At 43.9% G+C, this 18,699-nt stretch overlaps 1 protein-coding gene across 1 annotated transcript in view; it reads left to right on the top strand.

Annotated features, from left to right (window-relative positions):
• Positions 1-18,699, top strand: part of TOM1L2 (target of myb1 like 2 membrane trafficking protein) — a 53,667-nt gene that overhangs the window by 22,253 nt on the left and 12,715 nt on the right. The window contains 9 exon segments of the mRNA XM_086622564.1: positions 694-843; positions 5,194-5,328; positions 6,292-6,450; positions 7,224-7,340; positions 10,007-10,140; positions 12,757-12,805; positions 13,917-14,040; positions 15,140-15,257; positions 17,184-17,259. Of these exon segments, the coding sequence (XP_086478690.1) occupies positions 694-843; positions 5,194-5,328; positions 6,292-6,450; positions 7,224-7,340; positions 10,007-10,140; positions 12,757-12,805; positions 13,917-14,040; positions 15,140-15,257; positions 17,184-17,259 (1,062 nt within the window).

Raw genomic sequence — 18,699 nt, 5'->3', positions numbered from 1 at the left:
ACGCATTGGATTTATCTCCATGCTAATCATGTTCTTCAGAGAAAAATCAACAGCTGTTCTTCCGTGGCAGTTGAATGGCAAGTGGAAGGTGCCTCTAGCTAGGTTGCAGGGGGAAAGTGTGTCAAAGTATAACCTGTCAGAGCATTCACAAGGGAGTGTTTTGAATGAGTGAAGATCATTCACCTGAATTCCCAACTCTAAAACGTGGCTTATAGCTCACAGCAAGGGGGTCCAGCTGTGTTCCAGGTACACAGAAAATGGTGGAGTGCCACAGCACGATAATATCTCACTGTGACAGGATGTCCTCTGTCTTACCTGCTCTCGATGCGATGTTGTGTACTTAGCTGTTTGGCTGTGCAGGTTGGACAGCTTCTTTCTCTTCTGCTTTGAAGAGAAAGAAACTTTGTATTTCTTTACCTTGAAAACAGGCAAAGGTAAATCACAGAAGTGCCCAAAACGTTAATGGTGGGAGAGGTACATCTAAATATGTGTGTAGAGAAGGAAGCTTTTTGGTAAAATTGGGGAAGAAGAGAAGAATTAAGAGTATAAGTGTAATTTCTCCTCTGTCCTCTCTCCCTCCCATCAAAAGTTTTAAAAGGAAAAAAAAAAATCAAAAAGCAACCACATAGGTGCTCTGTGTGTGTGGTCAAGCTTTATTCCAACAATTGAATGTTTTTTTTTGTGTGTGTGTAGGTGTTGGAGACCTGCGTGAAGAACTGTGGCCATCGCTTTCATGTCTTAGTGGCAAACCGTGACTTCATAGATGGTGTTCTGGTGAAAATCATCTCGCCCAAGAATAATCCCCCCACTATTGTACAGGATAAAGTACTAGCACTGATTCAGGTACACGGCTTGTCTCTGCTTCCATATGTTGCTGCCTGAAATAAGGGCTGTCTGCTTCAGCGCTACACATCGCTGAACATGCTGTCATCATTAAAAATGTGGCGAGTTTTTTATATGTAAAAACAAACAATATATCCAGATTGGCAGGGAAGAGCAGACATGCACACGCATAGACATTTTATCCAGGGAGAAATGTCTGGATTCTAGTTAGAAAGGTACCGCTCTGCTCTAAAACAAGAGAGCGTAATAAAGGATGAGTGGATGGCTTTGCAATTTAACAGTCAAATCTAGAAGCTGGAGACCTGCTTCTGTGATGGGCTTGTCATCTGAGGCCAGGAAATTTTAGAGGATCACGCTTTCGCTGTCAGTTGCAGAACACTTACCTTTCTGTATCTGTTTCCCTGACCGTAAAATGGAGCTGTTTCCTTCCATTAGAAAGCATTCTGAATTCCTTTTAAAGATGGTTATAGAAAAGTAAATGACCGTATAGGAGTTAAAATATTTTTGGTGTCTTTTCTCTGGTTATTGTGCAGTAAAAGTGCACTGTCAGATCCTTGCCTGCAGTGGGGAAGTTCAGACATAGGCCTGTCTGCCACTTCTCCTTCTGTGCAGCATAACAATAAACAGCCATGTTAATTCCAGAAACCATTAGCAACACATGAGGAAACATTGGTGCCTGCCTGGAGGAAATGTGACAATTATTGGAAGCTTTATCACTAAGCTCCTACAGGCTATTGCGTACACCAGAGACTAAAAGACACTGCGTATTTAAAATGATATAAACCTGCTGCAGTGTTTCTTGTGGGCAGGTATTTACAAATGCGCAGCACAGTTTTCCAGATATACTTCTAATTTTTAGGGCAAAGCACGCAGTTGAATTTCGTCTGGTTTATTTGCTATTTGGATGCACAGATAGGACGTCGTTAGAGTACGGCGACATAAAGAAGTGATTTCCGAACAGAAAATAGCCTGGGTGGGGAAATGAGGTGGGCATTGCATTGCAGTCTGTGGCGTCCCTTTATTTCTCCTCTGTGATCTCAAGGCTTTCTAAAAAAATTGTGCAAAATTAATGGAATTATTAAAAGCAATTCTTGTGCTTGCAACTGAGCCCTTGAGCATCTGCCTGCTTTGGTGGGAGAGCTGACGCACGCGGGGACTAGGAGATGAGGTTAAATACTGTCCCATAAAGAGGAACTCTGCATGTTTCTGTACTGTTTGCTTTCCTACAGTATTTTAGAGGATGTTGGTTACGCTGGGTCCTGGATTTAAGTGGATTCCCAGTCATCAGTGCAACTAAGGTGGAAGTGTTTGTAACATAACCGAAAAGCTGCAGTCATTGCCTGAGTGTGTTAAACAGAGCCTAATCTGAGTAGGCTTAATGCAGTAGAGCTAAAAGCCTCACTCTGGGTACTAAATGCCTTTTGGTATAAAAAGCCTAAGAATTATGAAAGTTGCCTGTGGGTGGGTTCTGTTAGTGTCTCTTTAGCTGGAGGTGGTAGGGGACTTTGTTTTCCAGATTGCCTGACAAGTTTGGAAGAGTGATTGCAGTCACTCATCTCAGCTGCCCGATGGACACGCACACCCAAAATACTCCGTACGTCATGACCGCTTTGCTCAGCTTAGACTTTGCTCCTTAGAGCTCCCTGCAGCTGGAGTTAACTCCATTTCAGGGGCCTGATCTCTTCTCAGCTCTGCTTGACTAACATTACATTTATCCCCTTCTGTAGGCTTTTTACGATTTGATATCAGGGAATTAATAAGAACAGAAATGGGAGGCTCAGTAGCAATTGGGAGCATGGAAAAAAGCTCTACCAACAGCATATGTCTTCAGCCACACAGCTCTTGTGCTCCTGGGCCTTCCGTAGCAAGGGTAGATAAAGCTGCCATGCAATTTCTTATCTAGAGACTTGACTGTTTCGAGATGTTGGGCATCTTGTGTCTCACTTTCTCAACCTATTTCCCAGTGTACATAAATTAGCATGTATTACATATTGCTTATCCTTCCTTCTTGTGCCTCTGGTAAGAGCTTGTGTGTCACCTCGGAGTTCATACCACCTTACTGCCTGGTAGCTGTGCACTGCCATCAGAGGTGAAGCACGGGGAGACTTCTAGTGGCATGGCAAATTCTTTTGAGGCTACATGTGTTAAAAAGTGTCCAACACTGGAAAAATTGTCTTGAAACCATCCCTGATTTAAGGGCCAGATTTGCAGTGGTATTTAATTAACCTGTTTGGGCACAGTGAGGTACCAAGTGGGATTTATACAAGAGCATCCTCAAGCATCTACCTTTGATAGTCTGGCCCAAAGTCTTAGAATTCAATCTCACCTCTGTCATACGCTCGTTTGGACAATGGGCGAGTCTCCTAAGCTGTGTGTGTAGCTCCTTATCCGTAAAGTAGAGCTAGTATTACTGTTACCTAGCTGAATTGTAAGCTGTCTAGGCCAGGGATTGTCTTACAATGTGTGTAGACAGCACTTAGGACAATTGAGCCCAGTCCTGCTTGTGACCTGTGAGACACACACTAATGTAGATAATGCTCCCAGCTCAGGCGAAGAAGAATACAAATGCAAGTGTCTCCTTTCTCCAGGGAAGAGGGTTGCAGAAGAGAGAATATATTAAAAAGGTAGAGTGCAAATGAAGTGACTGCAGTGTCATTAGTGCCTACAACAGAATCTATAGGAAGCCAGTGAAACAGGGGATGCATTAGTACATCCTCCTGGGCAAACAAGCCTCATTAAAAGTTGGGGGCAGCAACGCAGCACACTTTCGTCTTCAAGTTTCCTTGGAGCGATTATTAAATAGAGCATCCCTCGCCTAACGTTTTTCACTCCTACTTGCAAATAGTGTTGAAGTGGGGAACACCATTGTGCAGAAGCAGCATTCAGATGACTTCTTATGTAAATTGAAAATGCAGAGAGAGAGCAAGGGCAGAGTTACTTGTACTGCCAATATCTCCATCAGAATTAGGGATGGTTTGGGAGGTCGGTTCCAAGGAAACAGAATGGCTCTTTGCGGTCGGAGCTGTTTTCTCTGGCTCAAATAGGGCTGTTTGGACTTGCACTGCATCAGAGCAGTGGGTGCAGTTAATTTACTTTTAACAAAGCTGAGAATCAAACCCAGAATTGTTAGCTTGCATCTGATAATGGGTTGTCTCCTGGGCATGTAGAGTAGGCAATGCTCTTTCTTAGGATTGAGCAGAATGGGAATGTAAGTTAAATGTTAATATTATTTCTTATCTTGCTTTGCTATCTTTGATTTCTCTTCTCTCAAATATAAAAAGTGATTAAAACCAGCTTTTAAAGTAAAAATAGTCAAAGCACTAGTGTAAAAGCGATGACTAAATGAATTAAGTTCAGAGCCCACACATCCGTCTCGCAGTAGTTCTGGATCCAGCACACTGATACTCTACCTCACATATGTGGGGGTTTGTGGAACGCTTCATTTTTAATTGAGTCATAACATTTCAATTTTTCCTTCCTCTAAACTTTTAATACTTGGCTAATTTCCAGCAAAAGTGAAAGGGGGTAGAGACTTTCAAGATACCGTGCTCCTGGCAGCTTCACAAGTACGGGAGGCTGGCTAGCGAAGAGAAGCACTTAGTACTCCCACCGAAGGAAAAGCTCCAATGTGAATTGAAGTCTTTTTAGACACGAGAGAATTCATGCAGGAGAGATATTTTGAGTGTTCTGGCTGCGGGAAATTCTCCCTTTAAGCTTGTTCTTTCTGACACACCAGGGTGTCTGAAGCATTGGATGTGCTCTGTGAGAACCAGGCTTCATTAGTCCTGCCGCTCATGGGACTGCATGTTTCACGATATAAGAACCTCAGAAACTACCTTTTTTATATGAGTTTGGTCCAAATAAAATACTGAAGAAAACTTGGCAGCTGTGGTTTTTTTCTTTGGCAACAAAGGAGGATGTTTCACGAAGTAAATCGAGATTACCTAAGATTATTGTATGACTTTATGAATTTGGCTTAGATCAATCTAATCTTTCATGCAGACTTTTTCTGATGGGTCATTGGCCATGGAATATGCAAGAAAAGATCAGCATGCAATCATGGCTAAGGAGAGGAGGTTGGAAGAGGCTTTCATTTGCATTTACAGATTTTGATGATGTCAGGGGCTAGGCATAGCTACTGTGCACTGGGTTCCTGTCTGTTTTATATTTGAATAAAATGTGTACGTGACTGTCTTAATAATATTTGCAGGATGTTTTAGACCGGGTCTAATGATCACAGCTTCCCTTTGAAGCTGAAATACATGAAAGCTTTTGTAGTCAGTATCTGAGGTCAGGGTGGAGCTGGAACTTCGTTTGGAAGGTTTATGGATAATCCCTCATGTTTTCCAGGCTTGGGCTGATGCCTTTCGAAGTAGCCCTGATTTAACTGGAGTAGTGCATATTTATGAAGAACTCAAGAGGAAAGGCATAGAGTTTCCCATGGCAGATCTTGATGCTTTGTCTCCAATACACACACCACAGAGGGTAAGCAGTAGCATTGCGATTCCAGGGGTATTTTCCCCAGATATCTGAATAGTTGGATAACTACTCTTCTTTCCCCTCCTGTTTCTCTGAATTTGGCTCATTTTCTCGCTCGTGCAAGGACTGTTTTAATAATGAAAGGGCATGTAGGAGAGGCATAATACAGCTGCATTTGACAGGCTGATAAGCTAATGATATCTCCTCCCTTGAGTTAAACATCAGTCTGAGGAGAGAAAAGAGTTTGGAGGAGGTTTGTACACTTGTGTGTTGTACCACAAAACCACCAGAGAAATGCAACTAATTTGTTCAGAGAGAATACATGATTGAGATTTACTTTTTTTGCTCAGAAGTATGGTTGTTTCTGTTGGTGATAACTCTGGACCAAGGCCTGCCTGTCTTTTAAAGGTGTACAGAGTCTCCTTGTCTCGCTGATCCCATGGTAACGTGAGATCTTTACACCTCTGAAAAGTTAGGTCTGGAAAGTTGACAGAAAGGAAATAACTTAATGATCACAGGTGTTCTGATTATTCACTCTGAAAACTGAAGCTAATGAATCTTTGAAGTGGTAAATGCAAGTGATCAAGGACTGAAAGATTACAATTCTTGTGTCAAGATTAATTAAATTCAATATCTGTCTATCACATCAGTTTTTGTAAGCCTGCAACTTAATTCCGAGTTTAAAATAATGTGTTTATCGTTGGCTCTTGTTTTTATTTTGTTTTTCACCTTTCTTTAAAAGGTAAATTGCCTTAAATGCATGTGGGTTGGGTCGAAAGATACGGGCGTGCAGTTTTGTTGCAGCTGCCTGTTTATGGGCTGGCCTGCCAGTCTGTTCCCGTAACTGCACTGACCTTTTCCACAAGGTGCAATTATGTTCTATCTTTAAGCATATTTGGCCTGAGGTTGCTGGCAAAGCAAGTGCCGTCACAGTTCAGCTTTTGAACTCGTGTCTTTCTGATGTGACAGAGTGTTCCTGAAGTCGATCCTGCAGCAAATATGCACAATTCACAGTCTCGGCAGAGGATGAGCACCAGTTCTTATTCTTCATCTTCTCCAACGGCATACTCTGCTCCTCAGGCCCCAGCTCTGAATGTGACTGGTCCCATCACTGCTAATTCTGAACAGGTATCAGGATGACGATTCTTTTGGGTGAGACTCTTTCAGCAGATCAAATCAGAAACCGATTTGCAGAGGAACTCTCATTTTAACTCTTTTGACTTTGATTGCCTCCTAGGTTTGGCTCTACTTGGTAATCCTTCCTCCTATTATACTGTAAAATCTAGGCTTTCTGTCTGTGTGTGTAGCCTCCTAATGGCAGCAGTTACAAAACCTCACAATCTGGTGTACCAGTCCACTCAGCTGTTGTGCAATAGATTAGCAGTTGTTCTCATTAGCCCCCTCCCTTTAAAGGCACAGAACGTCTTGCAGATGCAGGAAGTCTAGCAGAGAGTTAAGTCTGCATCCATAAGATCCTTGCAAAAGCCCTAATATAGCATCTTATTTTCTCTCTGCAAAAATAATAACTTCAAAGCCAAAGATCCTGCTCAAAATCTATACGTCTTTCCCCACGCTTGAGTGAGGTGCACAAGGTGTACTGCGACTCAGGTCTGGTTTTAGCTGCTGTTTTCAATTGCTTCCCTTCCATACAAGCATAACACATCTGGGTTTGTGATGATAGTGAGTGATTCTACAAAGTTCTTTTCTTTGTCTCTTGCTTTTCTAAAATTCTCTCCTGGGTAAACTTTTTATCTTTACTTTTTTTTTTTCCTGCTAGAATGTCTGGAGGCTCAGATACTGAGTCAGACAGAACCAGAGGTGTCACAAAGTCGGTTCTTGAAAATGATCTGCTTAAACCGAAAGATTATGCAGTGTTTTGCTGTCTTTTTACCCCAATCTAGATTGCCCGGCTGCGCAGTGAACTGGATATTGTTCGTGGGAATACAAAAGTGATGTCTGAAATGCTGACAGAAATGGTACCTGGACAAGAGGATTCCTCAGACCTGGAGTTACTCCAGGTAACAGTTTCCTAGCAAATATGATGCCCATCCTTTCTGGGCTTGAGTTTCTCTGGGGGGTGTGGTTTTTGTTGTAGTTCATTTCACTGCCTTGGTGTGCTTGGTTTACTTAAAGAATGTGGGCTGTGCTTGACCCTGGTTAGTCTCATCACTTGATTTCTTAGAGCTTCCAGTGACAAGGATTTCCTGACTTCCCTTGAAACTCGTTCCAGTGCTTTCTTCTCCATGTAGCTAGAATTTTTTTTCAATGTTGAATATAAGATCTCCTTTGCCACAAAACAGCTTAGAATTGCTGTAGACACTGTAAGCCCTGAGCATTTCTGCTTCTCTTACATCCTCCATCATCACTTGTACAGTGTCAAAACATTCCCAGTCACTGTGCAGGAAAAAAACACTCCGTGTTTCCAGCTGGACTAAATATTGCAAAGGGACTGTGGATTCTCTGCCTCTTGAAATCTTGTAGATGAACTAACTGTCTTTCTAGAAGATGAACTGTAGCTTCTCCTGAAGGTAGTCCCTTAAGGCAGGTGCTCAGGTGAAGTTTCGTGCTCTCTGGAGGGTTAGACTGGGTGATCAGAAGGAATTTGTTTGCTGGAAGGTCTCAATCCAGTGCAGCATTTATTACCTCAAGAGGGAATACAGTGTAAGTTAAGCTCATGTCTCAGGCTTCATACCTGTTTCCCTAGGCCAGTGGTAGTGGGGTGGCCTTTTGGCTGAGGAAAGTAATACAGTGCTATTTGCAACACCGGTGAGGAATGCTGTGAACTAGCATTCCAGCTGCTGCCCTTACCATGGTATTTGCCTTTCCATAGCTTCAGAAATAGGCTTCTGTTTTGATCCTCCAGCAGGGAGGATGGGCTCCCACAGCAGTACGTTTGGAGAAAGGCAGGGAATTGCTCTCTGTGATACATCAGAGTCTGAAATCCATCCAAAAACTGGTCTCTCCCATGCAGCGATATTGTGTGTTTGTCTCCGAGCCATCATGGCAGCTGATGAGAGGCTTTGCAATAAAGAGCCTTTCAGTTACTGCCCATTTGGGTCGGACTGCTCAAAACAAAAGCTTCCAGGAAACCACCACAGACCAAAACAGCGTAGAACAGTTTGCTTACATTCAGAAACAACTACTAACATCTTGACAGCGTAACCTTACAGCATAGCTTTAAGGTGAAAGAACTTGATCATCAAACGGAGTGACAGCAACGGTTCTTTATTCCAACTGGTTCCCTTCTTTGACTGATGCATCCTAAATCGGAATCACAGAGCTGGGGAGAACCCGTTTTTGATCACAAAGGATGGTTAGTCTTTTGAAAGCTGTGAGCCGGGTGCTGCATGCAAGGACTCCTTGCTTTGAGGTTTATATAGCCCTCCTCCTTAAATAATTCCTGACATTTTCTCCAACAATCAAATGTAAACAGCTTGCTAGAGAGCCAGCTCTGAGCAGAATAGATAGGTACTGTCAGCCCTCTCGGAAAGGCAGCAAACAAACCTCTGAAATGTCACAATCTGCTTCTAAAGTGATGGGATCAAAACTGACATTGGAGAACACATTCCTCAAGCTGTTAAGGCAGCTGGATTGTGCTAGGTGAAATTTATCCAGGGCTTAGGATGTCAGACCAAGCAAGGAAAACAAACACATTTTTGCTTTCATCCCGAAGGTTGTGTACCAACAAGTCATCCCTGTTTAGTGCTGAATTTTTGCTGTGAAGTGGAGCTGGGGGGGGTAGAAGATGACAGAGGGACATGCTTTAGTTGAAATGTCAGTGCTTATTGAAGTAAAACCGTGGGCCTAATCAGTGGCGCCATGCCATATGTCACGTTTCTTCTTGTAGGTCCTCCTCAACATAACCGGTTTTGACCTTTGATCTTGAGGCCTTTCAGGAGTAAAGAATTCTGCTAAGTAATTGGTGATGGAAGAGTTGTCCTGGAAGCACAAGAACTCCTGGTTTAGGCGAACTCAAATCTAAATTTATCGGCATGAGACACTTCTAAAATAAATGCCCTTACTCGATATTTTTAAAAATTTCCTTCTGAAAGTCCCCACTGCCTTTTTGCAGTCTCTAGTCTGCGGACTGGCTCAGCTGAAGGGAAGGTTTCTGTGTACAGTTCAGTACTGCAGTGTGTGGAGTGCTCATCTTCTCCTGCTCCTGCTCCTTGCTTTGTGTTCACCCTCGTGTTCTCAGTAGTCAGTAAGTTCTGTGTCCCCAACTCTTCTCTTCCTCGCACACACTTAGCTACTTATGGTAGCCCTGATGAACTTTTTTCCCCCAGTTGTTCCACCATGTGCATCTTCTAGTTTTTAAGGATGATACTGCCAAAAAGGACAGATTGAATTTTCCGTGAAAGCTCTCTTCTGGAAAGCTGTTGTATTAATATATTTTATTCTTAAAACAGATCACTAAAATACAGATATTTATTTTCTGAAGTGCTCAGAGTTAAAGAAGAATCAGGATGTTGAATTGTAAATAGGCTCTCAAGGTTTTATGCCATCGTCTCTTGAAGGGCATGTTTGATTAGATGTGCTTTTGGGTGACATTTAATCATGCAAAGATAGACTTGTCTTAGTGTTTCTCAGCCGGGGGATATGTTTGGCTGTGAACAGAGCTCGACTAAATCTACTTATTGCTAGCTGCTTATCAGAATGTGTGTGCACGGTGCATTCCTCCTAGGAACTGAACCGAACCTGCAGAGCTATGCAGCAGAGGATCGTGGAGCTTATCTCACGAGTGTCCAACGAAGAAGTCACAGAGGAACTACTGCATGTGAATGATGATTTAAATAACGTCTTCCTCCGATACGAAAGGTGGGGCACCTTTTCCATCACCTGTGTACGTTTGTTCTGAGTTTTCACTTAAGTGTAAAAAATGGACAGTTGACAAGAGTTGGCCATCTGGGCCAATGGTGCAACATAACAAAATGCAGAGAACAAAACCACAGAAAGCATTTACAAAGTCTTTTTATTGTCTTTTATGACAACATTCCTGTTTCAGTTCTTTCTTTTAATAGTATGTTGGGTTTTTTTTGTCCTAGCCATTGAATTTTTGTGGGGCACATCCGTGAAATGCAGGGCAACCTTGTGCAAAACTCTCAGAAGTGGCGGAGACTTGAGTCTGCAAGTCACTGCTGTGTGGTGCTGTACAGATGTAGGGACTTGGGACTGAAAATACCACAGCCACAGTCGCTAGTTCTACTTGCTAGCTTGGGCTCAGCACCAACGCTTGTGCTGGTTCCTGGCTTAGGGAGGCTCCTGTGAGCTCTGTCTTCTGATCTCTGAGCTTTCTAGTGCCAGTCCTCGTGCCAGGGAGCTGTCTGAGGTGGGCGAGACCTTCATGCACGCAAGGGTTTTGTTTTCAAGTAACACTTAAAATCTTGAAAAAAGCCTGTCTTGCGCCGAGCTGAGGTTTTGAAGAGTTGGGGTACGGGAATCGTCCCCAGGGGCAGGACTTGGGTCATAGGACTTTCGACATGTGAGACAAAGGCTCTGTCAGCCACATCTGCTGCAGCAGGTGACACGTGATACAGCAGTCTTGGGAAAGTTTAATCTTCCCCTTAATGACAGGCCTGGGGAGGGAGGCACTAAAGAGTACCCTTTGTTCCTTGCTCTTAGCACAGGGCTTTGTTTCTCAAGCCTTTAAAAATAAATTAGACTCCAGATCTGTGAATCTGTGCTGTCACGGCAAAGGCTGGAAAGAAGACGCAGCGGCCTCGATTTTGTCTTTGATTTAGTGGTTCGGCGGAGATCGGGGCGAACTTTGAAACAAACACTGGCTTTTTATGTGAAATGGTGTGTGTTTCATGCACGAGCATGATTCTACAAGAGGCAGAGTGTAACTGTCACTAAGGCTCAGTCTGGTCACCCTTAATATTTTTTCTGTTTTCCTCCATCTGCGCCTTTGCTGACGGGACTAATGTATTTGTAGTCATTACACACTGAAAGGTGAGCTGAGTGATGTTAGCAAGCCATTTGCAGTAGGATAGCTGCACTGGTCTAAGCATTTCAATAAATTCCAGTGCCTCCTCTGCTATTCCAAAAGCTCCACATTCATCACGCTGATTTCCAGTATGGGTACCGAGCTCTGCCAGTGACTCAAGCAGGAGCTCTGGCCTTCGCTGTGAAGCTTTGGATGTAAACGAACGTGTGGTTCGTAAGCCTTCTGGTGAGAAAGATGAGGTGGGAGGTGTCTTAGCTTTCCAGCTAAGGGAGCTGGATTTCCAGTAATAGTTGACACCCACAGTTTCCTAAAATTGAGATTGGGCCCGAATTTGGTTTTGCTGCCTTTTAAGTCTGCATTTTCTTCTGTTACATTAAGAAAATGTTTTTGTTTGCTTGAGATTCCCTGTTACATTTTGTCCATTTGGGAGAAAACCCACAGAATTATATGAATATTACAGGTTTTTTACTGAAAAGAGAGGTTACATAGAATCACAGAATGGTTTGGGTTGGAAGGGACCCTAAAGATCATGTCGTTCCAACCCCCCTGCCATGGGCAGGGACACTTTCCACTAGATCAGGTTGCCCAAAGCCTCATCCACCTTGACCTTGAACACTTCCAGGGATGGGGCATCCACAACTTCATTGGACAACCTGTTCCAGTGTGAAATTACTTTTAAATGAGGAAAATTTCTAACCTTAGAGAAATCACGGTGCTTTTTCTGGTAAGGAAGGAGATCGGACTGGCCTCAGACAAGCCTTTGGGGGAGGTAGTTCCCCCTGCTTTTCTGAGCTCATGAAAGCTGGGTTCAGGTTCGCAGCCCCAGCTGCACAGCTGCTTGGGGAAGGAGTAGGGAAGAGACCAGATCTTGACTAGCCAGACTTCTTCCCCTAAGAATTATGAGAATTTTTATCCAACATCATTACTTTTCACTCTTGCAAAGTACCAACCTAGTTGAACATAGGCTCTGACGATCTTTGAGCTGACCCAGAATGTTTTAAGAAATTAATCTTCTAATCATTGTTTCTCTTGCATACGGCTTCTAATTTGCATGGACTGCAGCAAGAGGGAGCTGTTAAGTGGGAGTAAGCCTTGCTGCGGCGCTCAGCTTATTAAGCTCGGAGCATCAATCTCCCTGCAGTTCCTCCTGTCCCTTGGCTAACAGAATAGTCTATCACGAAGCACTTAATGAAAAAAAAAAAACCAAACCAAACCCAAAGACAAATCCTACAGTGTTTTTCATGGATGTGTGTGCTGCAAGATCAGATTAGTCAACTTAATACCCACGTTTGCCAGGAATGCAACTTCTGCAACTGTCCTCCCTTTGTCCTGGTTTGGGATTAAAGCTTTCAGGGTTCTCTCTTAAACCGACAAAAACTAAGTTCAGTGGCAAACATGTCATGGCTTTGTTATAAACTCCTGTTTTTTGTTGTTTATTGGTGGCTTTGATAGTCCATGTTGGTTTTTTTTTGTTTTTTCCTAAACAGATTTGAACGATACAGATCAGGACGTTCAACACAAAACGCCAGCAATGGAGTAAGTACCTAACTCCCTTTGTTGTATCAGCAGCTTCACCGTACTAGCTGTACGGATATCACTAGTATCAGACCTTTTTTTACCTGCCCAGCCCTGTGTCCTGCCTGTACTGGCTAATAGGAGATACCAGGAAAAGAGCCTAAGAATGTGGCAAACCACAAGTGACAACTTTTAGCTCAGCAAGACACTACCCTAAAACATCTCTGTGGATGGATTTTCTTTCCTCTATTAACTTCCTTGATTGCTTTTGAGTCCATGTGGACTTGAGGCATTCACAATGTCCTTAAACAGTGAGCTTCACAGTTTCACTACGCATTTTTATATTTCTGTGGATATTTATATATAACAAATATTTTGTTTACATTAGATCAAGTCACTTAATAATTTTCATTTGCTCCACCTAATTCTTCCTCACTCTGTCTTACAATACTGCTGCTCAGGTTAATTTTCTTCATGCCACTCATAATTTTAGGAACCTCTCTCATCTCTTTTCTCAGCAGCCCCTTTCCAAGCTGAAGAGTTACAGTTCTAATTATTATTTCAATGAAAACTATTTTGTAGTTGTTTTATAGTGTTCAAGATCTAAGTTCTTGATGAATTCATTCGTGGCACTATTACATTTTCTATTCTGCATTCTTCTAACCATTTCCTCTATTTATTTTGCCTGTTTGATTGACACTTCTACTGCAGCATGATGCAAACTTCAGCACAGACTCTGCATTGTAACTTTAGTCACAACAAAGAAGTTTTGTTTCTGAAAACAGTTTGTACCTAATGTGGCAGATGGGAGCAAATTCAGTTTGACTTAGATCTAGTGTTGGCCCAGTGCTAAAAGAGGTGGAGAACACAGACGCATAAGGTAAACCTGAAGAGATGTAGATGACCTCCAGGAGAGTTTCCTGCTGTGCTGAGCAGTCAAACTGGGGTTTTTTTGGTGGCTGACCCTTATTATCCTGCACTCATCACCATGGTATCCAAGAGACTAGTCCATTTGGCAGTATGCAAGAGAGATCTTTTTAGGAAGCACTCGTTATTTTTTGGTGTTTAATGTTGCACTGCAAGAAGAAATCTCTGGCATGTGTAACTTGCTCTGTTTCTTGTGTCCCAACAGGTACTGAACGAGGTGACAGAAGATAACTTAATAGATCTGGGTCCTGGCTCTCCAGCTGTAGTGAGCCCAATGGTTGGAAACTCAGCACCCCCATCTTCACTTTCCTCACAGCTTGCGGGGCTTGGTGAGTACCTGATCTAAACAGTGCTGATGAACATGAGGCTGCAACGCGTGGACTTCTTCAAGCCTAACCAGTCTGTGGATGTTGAACAGCAGGCAGGGCCTGCTAGGCAGTCCAGGTGTGTGATTGTGGGACAAGTCTGAGTGGTTGTTGAGGTCCCTGTGACCAACCTGAGCACCCAGCACAAGCCCTGATTGCAGTGGGCGGTTGGTATTTATGAGGAGCCATTTTTCACTTGTTGGTCAGGGAGTTTCTGCACCTTTTGGTTCTCCACTACCTGATGGATGTTGCCACGTAGCCTTCAGAAGGTCTGAGTATGAGGCAGGATTAGGAGGGCTTTCCCACTCCCCTGCACTGCAGCAGTCTGTAACTGGGAACAGTTACAGCCTGACACAAAGGGAGGGATTTATTAACCAAAGGGCAGGCTGAAAGAAAGTGCAGGTTCTTGTTTATGGTAAAGCTGTACTACTGCTTGTATTTCTGCTTATGTATAGCTTTCCATGAAATCCGTCTGGTGAATGTTCTTGATTCCCCTTCTACAAATAATATTTGAAATCTTTGGATGAAAGGTTTTATGAAACTGTTAGGTGTTTTACATTACATCAAACCAAAGATTGCTTGATAGGATCACTTGATTTGGCTGAAGGTTCTCCCCCTCTTTCAGCACTAAGTCAGTATTGTATCACTGGATTTGAAAGTGTTGGTTTCACCGTCGGTAGCTGAGAGACAACATTGTGGAGAAGGCTAGTAGCCATGCTCCAAATTTTGTAGCATATTAGTGAACAGTAAATATCCCAGGATGAGATTGGCAGCAGGTGCACACCGGTTCCCAAAGTCCAGCTTCTTAACGACGAGTGCTTATGGTGTGGTGCTTCCAGGAGGAGTAGGACAATCTCTACATTAGTCTTTTAAGAAATGCATGATTAGCAGCCTCCAGCCTCTTCTGGACAGGACTGTGCTCAGTGCTGCAGCTGTTGACTAGATGGGATCTATAGCTGTCCTGTGTTGTTAATGACTCCTCTGTAGCCTACATAGTCATGGCAGTGGTGCTTGCGTATGCTTTGCTGTTTCGTTGGTTCACTTTTTTTGCCTCTGATTGCAGACTTGGGTACAAACAGTGTCAGTGGCACACTCAGCTCTCTACAACACTGTAATCCTCGTGATGACTTCGACATGTTTGCACAGACAAGAGGCAGTTCCTTGGCTGAGCAGCGAAAGAAGTACGTTGGAGTTTGTCTTTAGCGCTGTTTGAATCACAGCATTCCTGTTTTCTAAGGGCATAAATCTGAAACTTCTTGACTTTGTTCCAGACTAAAGTAGTTTTGGTGTATGTTTTTGTGCTTTCAATCCAATCCCTATCCTGTAGGTCATTATTAGTATGAGTAACTGGAGAAATTCCTGCTGCTGGGCAGAGCAGACTGGCTGAGTAATGTTATTTGTCTTAGTTAATGAGCTCATTGGAAACTTGGAACTTGCCTTTACTTCTGCAGATGCTTCCTCTCATAAAGGCTTGTCATCCCATCCACCCAGCCAGTGCTCAAGATACAGGAGCATAAGGGTCCTTCACCTGAAGGTCATGCATACACTTTGGTGACTGAATTACTGTCATTGAGGGCTTGGAAACAGAATTACCATCCAGTTCAACTCTCCCTTTGGCCCAGCACTCAGACTCTTGCAGGCTGTCAAGGCAGTGTAGCTTGCCCAGCTGCCCTGCTATCCCTAATTTGTTTATATGCATAGGGCTTGCATCTCTAGAGATGCAGATCTGGCACTTTCCAAGGCATTTAACAGGTCAAATTATTTTATTGTAAAATAAATCTATGCAATTATTAAGAAATCCTTTGATCCCTGTCAAGTGAGATTCAGTAAAAGACACACTCAGGTATTTTTCTTTCATATATTATTTCTTGCCTCCTTCTGGTTTCGGATTCTAGAGGATATAGTGGTGGATGTAGTGGCTACCAGCAGTCAGAATATCATCAACATCTTGTCTCAAACTAAGAAATGTTGTTAAACAGTTTAGCTTATCAAAAACTTACCAGCTCTGGAAAACTTGAGCCAGTGAATTTATTAGGATCTTTTATTTACAGTTATCAATATAGCTATTGGTACTGCCTCAGCTGTAGTATCAGTGTTCAGAAGACATGCTCTACTGTAGAGACGTGTGATACCACTGGAGATTTCAGGCTGAGAGCCCTAAGGTATAGTCAGAAAGGAGATGCATTGCAGAGAGATCTAATGGAGGTCCCTCTGTCTCTTGTGCTAAATGAAGCATGAAACTAGTCTTCCCACACCGCACCTCTGTCTCCTTCTGCGAGCTAATGGAACAAGGAGCACATATCAGTCCATGATTTCAGCAGGGAGGGTTGCTGTATCCTCCTTGGATTGTACACTGTGTAAATGGAGCAGCAGTGAGGCAGTAAAGATGTGAGTGCGACCTGCTGCAGTGTGTAGGTGAGAGCCTCTGGGTGCTGTGCTTGGAGCTCGGGAGAAGCCAGCACGCTGGAGGAGAAAGTGCTCCTCCTGCTCAGACATGTGGCTCCTCCCAGGGGCTGATGTATGGGCAGGTGTTGGCATCTGCTTCAGCTCGTGGTTCACCACCGTGCTCTGAGAAATGATGCTGTTGCCTCTGTGACCTGACTGCTGCATGTTCCTTTTGCATAGCAATTTGAGAAGCTTTTTAAAAATCCAGCCTCTGTCAGTAGTGCGCTGCTTTGTATGCTTCCCTGTAGTTGCTAGTTATGTTTCATCTGTCTTCGAGTCTCTGCCTTCCCCCATGCACGCCTCAAGTTCAGGCTTCCAAACGTCATCTTCAAAGCTTTGCAAAACATAATCTGTAATCAGGCCTCTTTTCATAGTCCCCTCCTAGCTCTTGGACATGCTTAGGGTGCCTCGTAACCTATTTGCGTACCCTTTCATAATGCCAGTCTTATGCTTTTTGCTTCAACGTGCTTACTGAGACTGATGGATGGTCTTTGTACAGAGCCCACTCCTCTCCTTGGAATGCACTTAGTACACTTGAAGTCTTGTTAAGAACAAGAATGTGCTTTCGGATTTCCAGGGGAGTAAATCGGAGTAGCAAGTACGTTCTGCACGGGTGACTGCTGGACTTCCTTCTAGTTCTGTGGTTTGTTCCTTTCTTTCAGCGTGACGTATGAGGATCCACAGGCTGTCAAAGGACTAGCGTCTGCGCTGGACGTTCGAAAACAGAACACAGGAGGGGTATGTCATTGCTCTGCGTTTCGTTAAGTGAAGCTGTGTGTGGAATCCAAGCTGTAGGCAGCTGCTTTGACCGAGACTTCTCATTCCGTATTCCAGAGACATGCTAGTACTGGCTATTTTGAAATTGGTATCTAGGAGCAAGTGCTTGCTCGGTAATGATCTCTAAAGAGCTGCTACTTAGCACACCAGACTAAAAGACTTCAAAATTGTAGTGGGTAATTTCTCCTGTGTTCTTGCAGCTTGCCTGCGGGGTCCAGCTCTTTGACTGGAATCACTGCTGAAAAGAATAAGTGGGGAACATCCTATGAACACTGACGTGCATTTTTTCATTTGTTTTTGCTTACACAAGTTGTTGCAGTCTTATTCTATTAGACTCTGCTCGAAGTGCATGGATACACGAGCGAGTTGCACGGAGAGAAATCATGCCGACTTTTAATGCTTCCCATGCCTTGCCATAACTGCCCTTGCCTGCAGTCTGTTCTGTCTGTCCGAGGGCAGGCTCCTGCTGTCTTGAGTGGGCAGAAGAGGCCTGTGTGCTGTCACCTCGTAGCAGCTGATGCTAGAAATGCGTTTGAGAGCGCGAGCGTGGCCACCTTTGTCTGCATACCTCGGTGAAGGCAGAAGTGAAAAGAGCTTTCAGGTCATCCCTCAACCCCTTTCTAACACCCTGCTTTTTAAAACTGTCCTGCTTTTTTGTACTCAGCTGTGTGTTAAGTTTTTAGATGACAGAGCAAGTTCAGAGCCTTTTCCCAGTCTAATTTCAGTCTCTGCTGACCACCAGGGAGCATGGCAGAGCCAGTGTAGCATGGGAGAGCCAGTGCAGCGTGCTGCACCTCTCCCTCCATGGAGAATTGCCCCCTCCCCCCGTGCCTTGGCTGATCCCACCCTGGTTCTTTGATAAGTTGAAATGGGAGCACTCAGGGCAGCTGGCATGCCTGGCAGCTTGTGCTCCGAGCCAGGCAGAATTTGCCTTCGGAGCCAGCTGGGGTCAGATCACAGCTGCCTGTCTGCCTGGGCCATAGTTCAGTGGTAGCAGAGCTTCAGCAACGATTTCTTATGGAGCATCCCCCCACCCCACAAATCTATCTGCTCGTTCCTGTCCACCTGCAAAAAGGGTAATTTATAACCCAGGTCATCCCTGGGACCAGTTTCAAGCTCGACCCTGCAAAAACTCATGCCAGCAGTGCTGAGGGAAAAGGGGGAATCATGGGGAGGAAGGGGCAGAAGTATATTAAAGGGAGTGAGAGAGGAATTCCTGAAGCCAGTGTGACAACCCAAGCCCCCAGTATCACTGAGCTGTGTTATTGGCAGGACCTGGGAAAGGATTTGAGATTCTGCTCTTTGTTCCTGGCTAACCAAACGCGAGGGGCTTGCATTTAGCTACTGGTCAGGGGGGCCGGATTCCCCCGGAGGCCACGGGGTCATGTCCTTATTTATTAA

Source organism: Tauraco erythrolophus, chromosome 17 (genome assembly GCF_009769465.1).
Source record: "Tauraco erythrolophus isolate bTauEry1 chromosome 17, bTauEry1.pri, whole genome shotgun sequence".
In the NCBI taxonomy this organism is placed as follows: domain Eukaryota; kingdom Metazoa; phylum Chordata; class Aves; order Musophagiformes; family Musophagidae; genus Tauraco; species Tauraco erythrolophus.
Note: the sequence above shows the minus strand (reverse complement) of the source record. Positions and strands in the feature narration are given on the sequence as shown.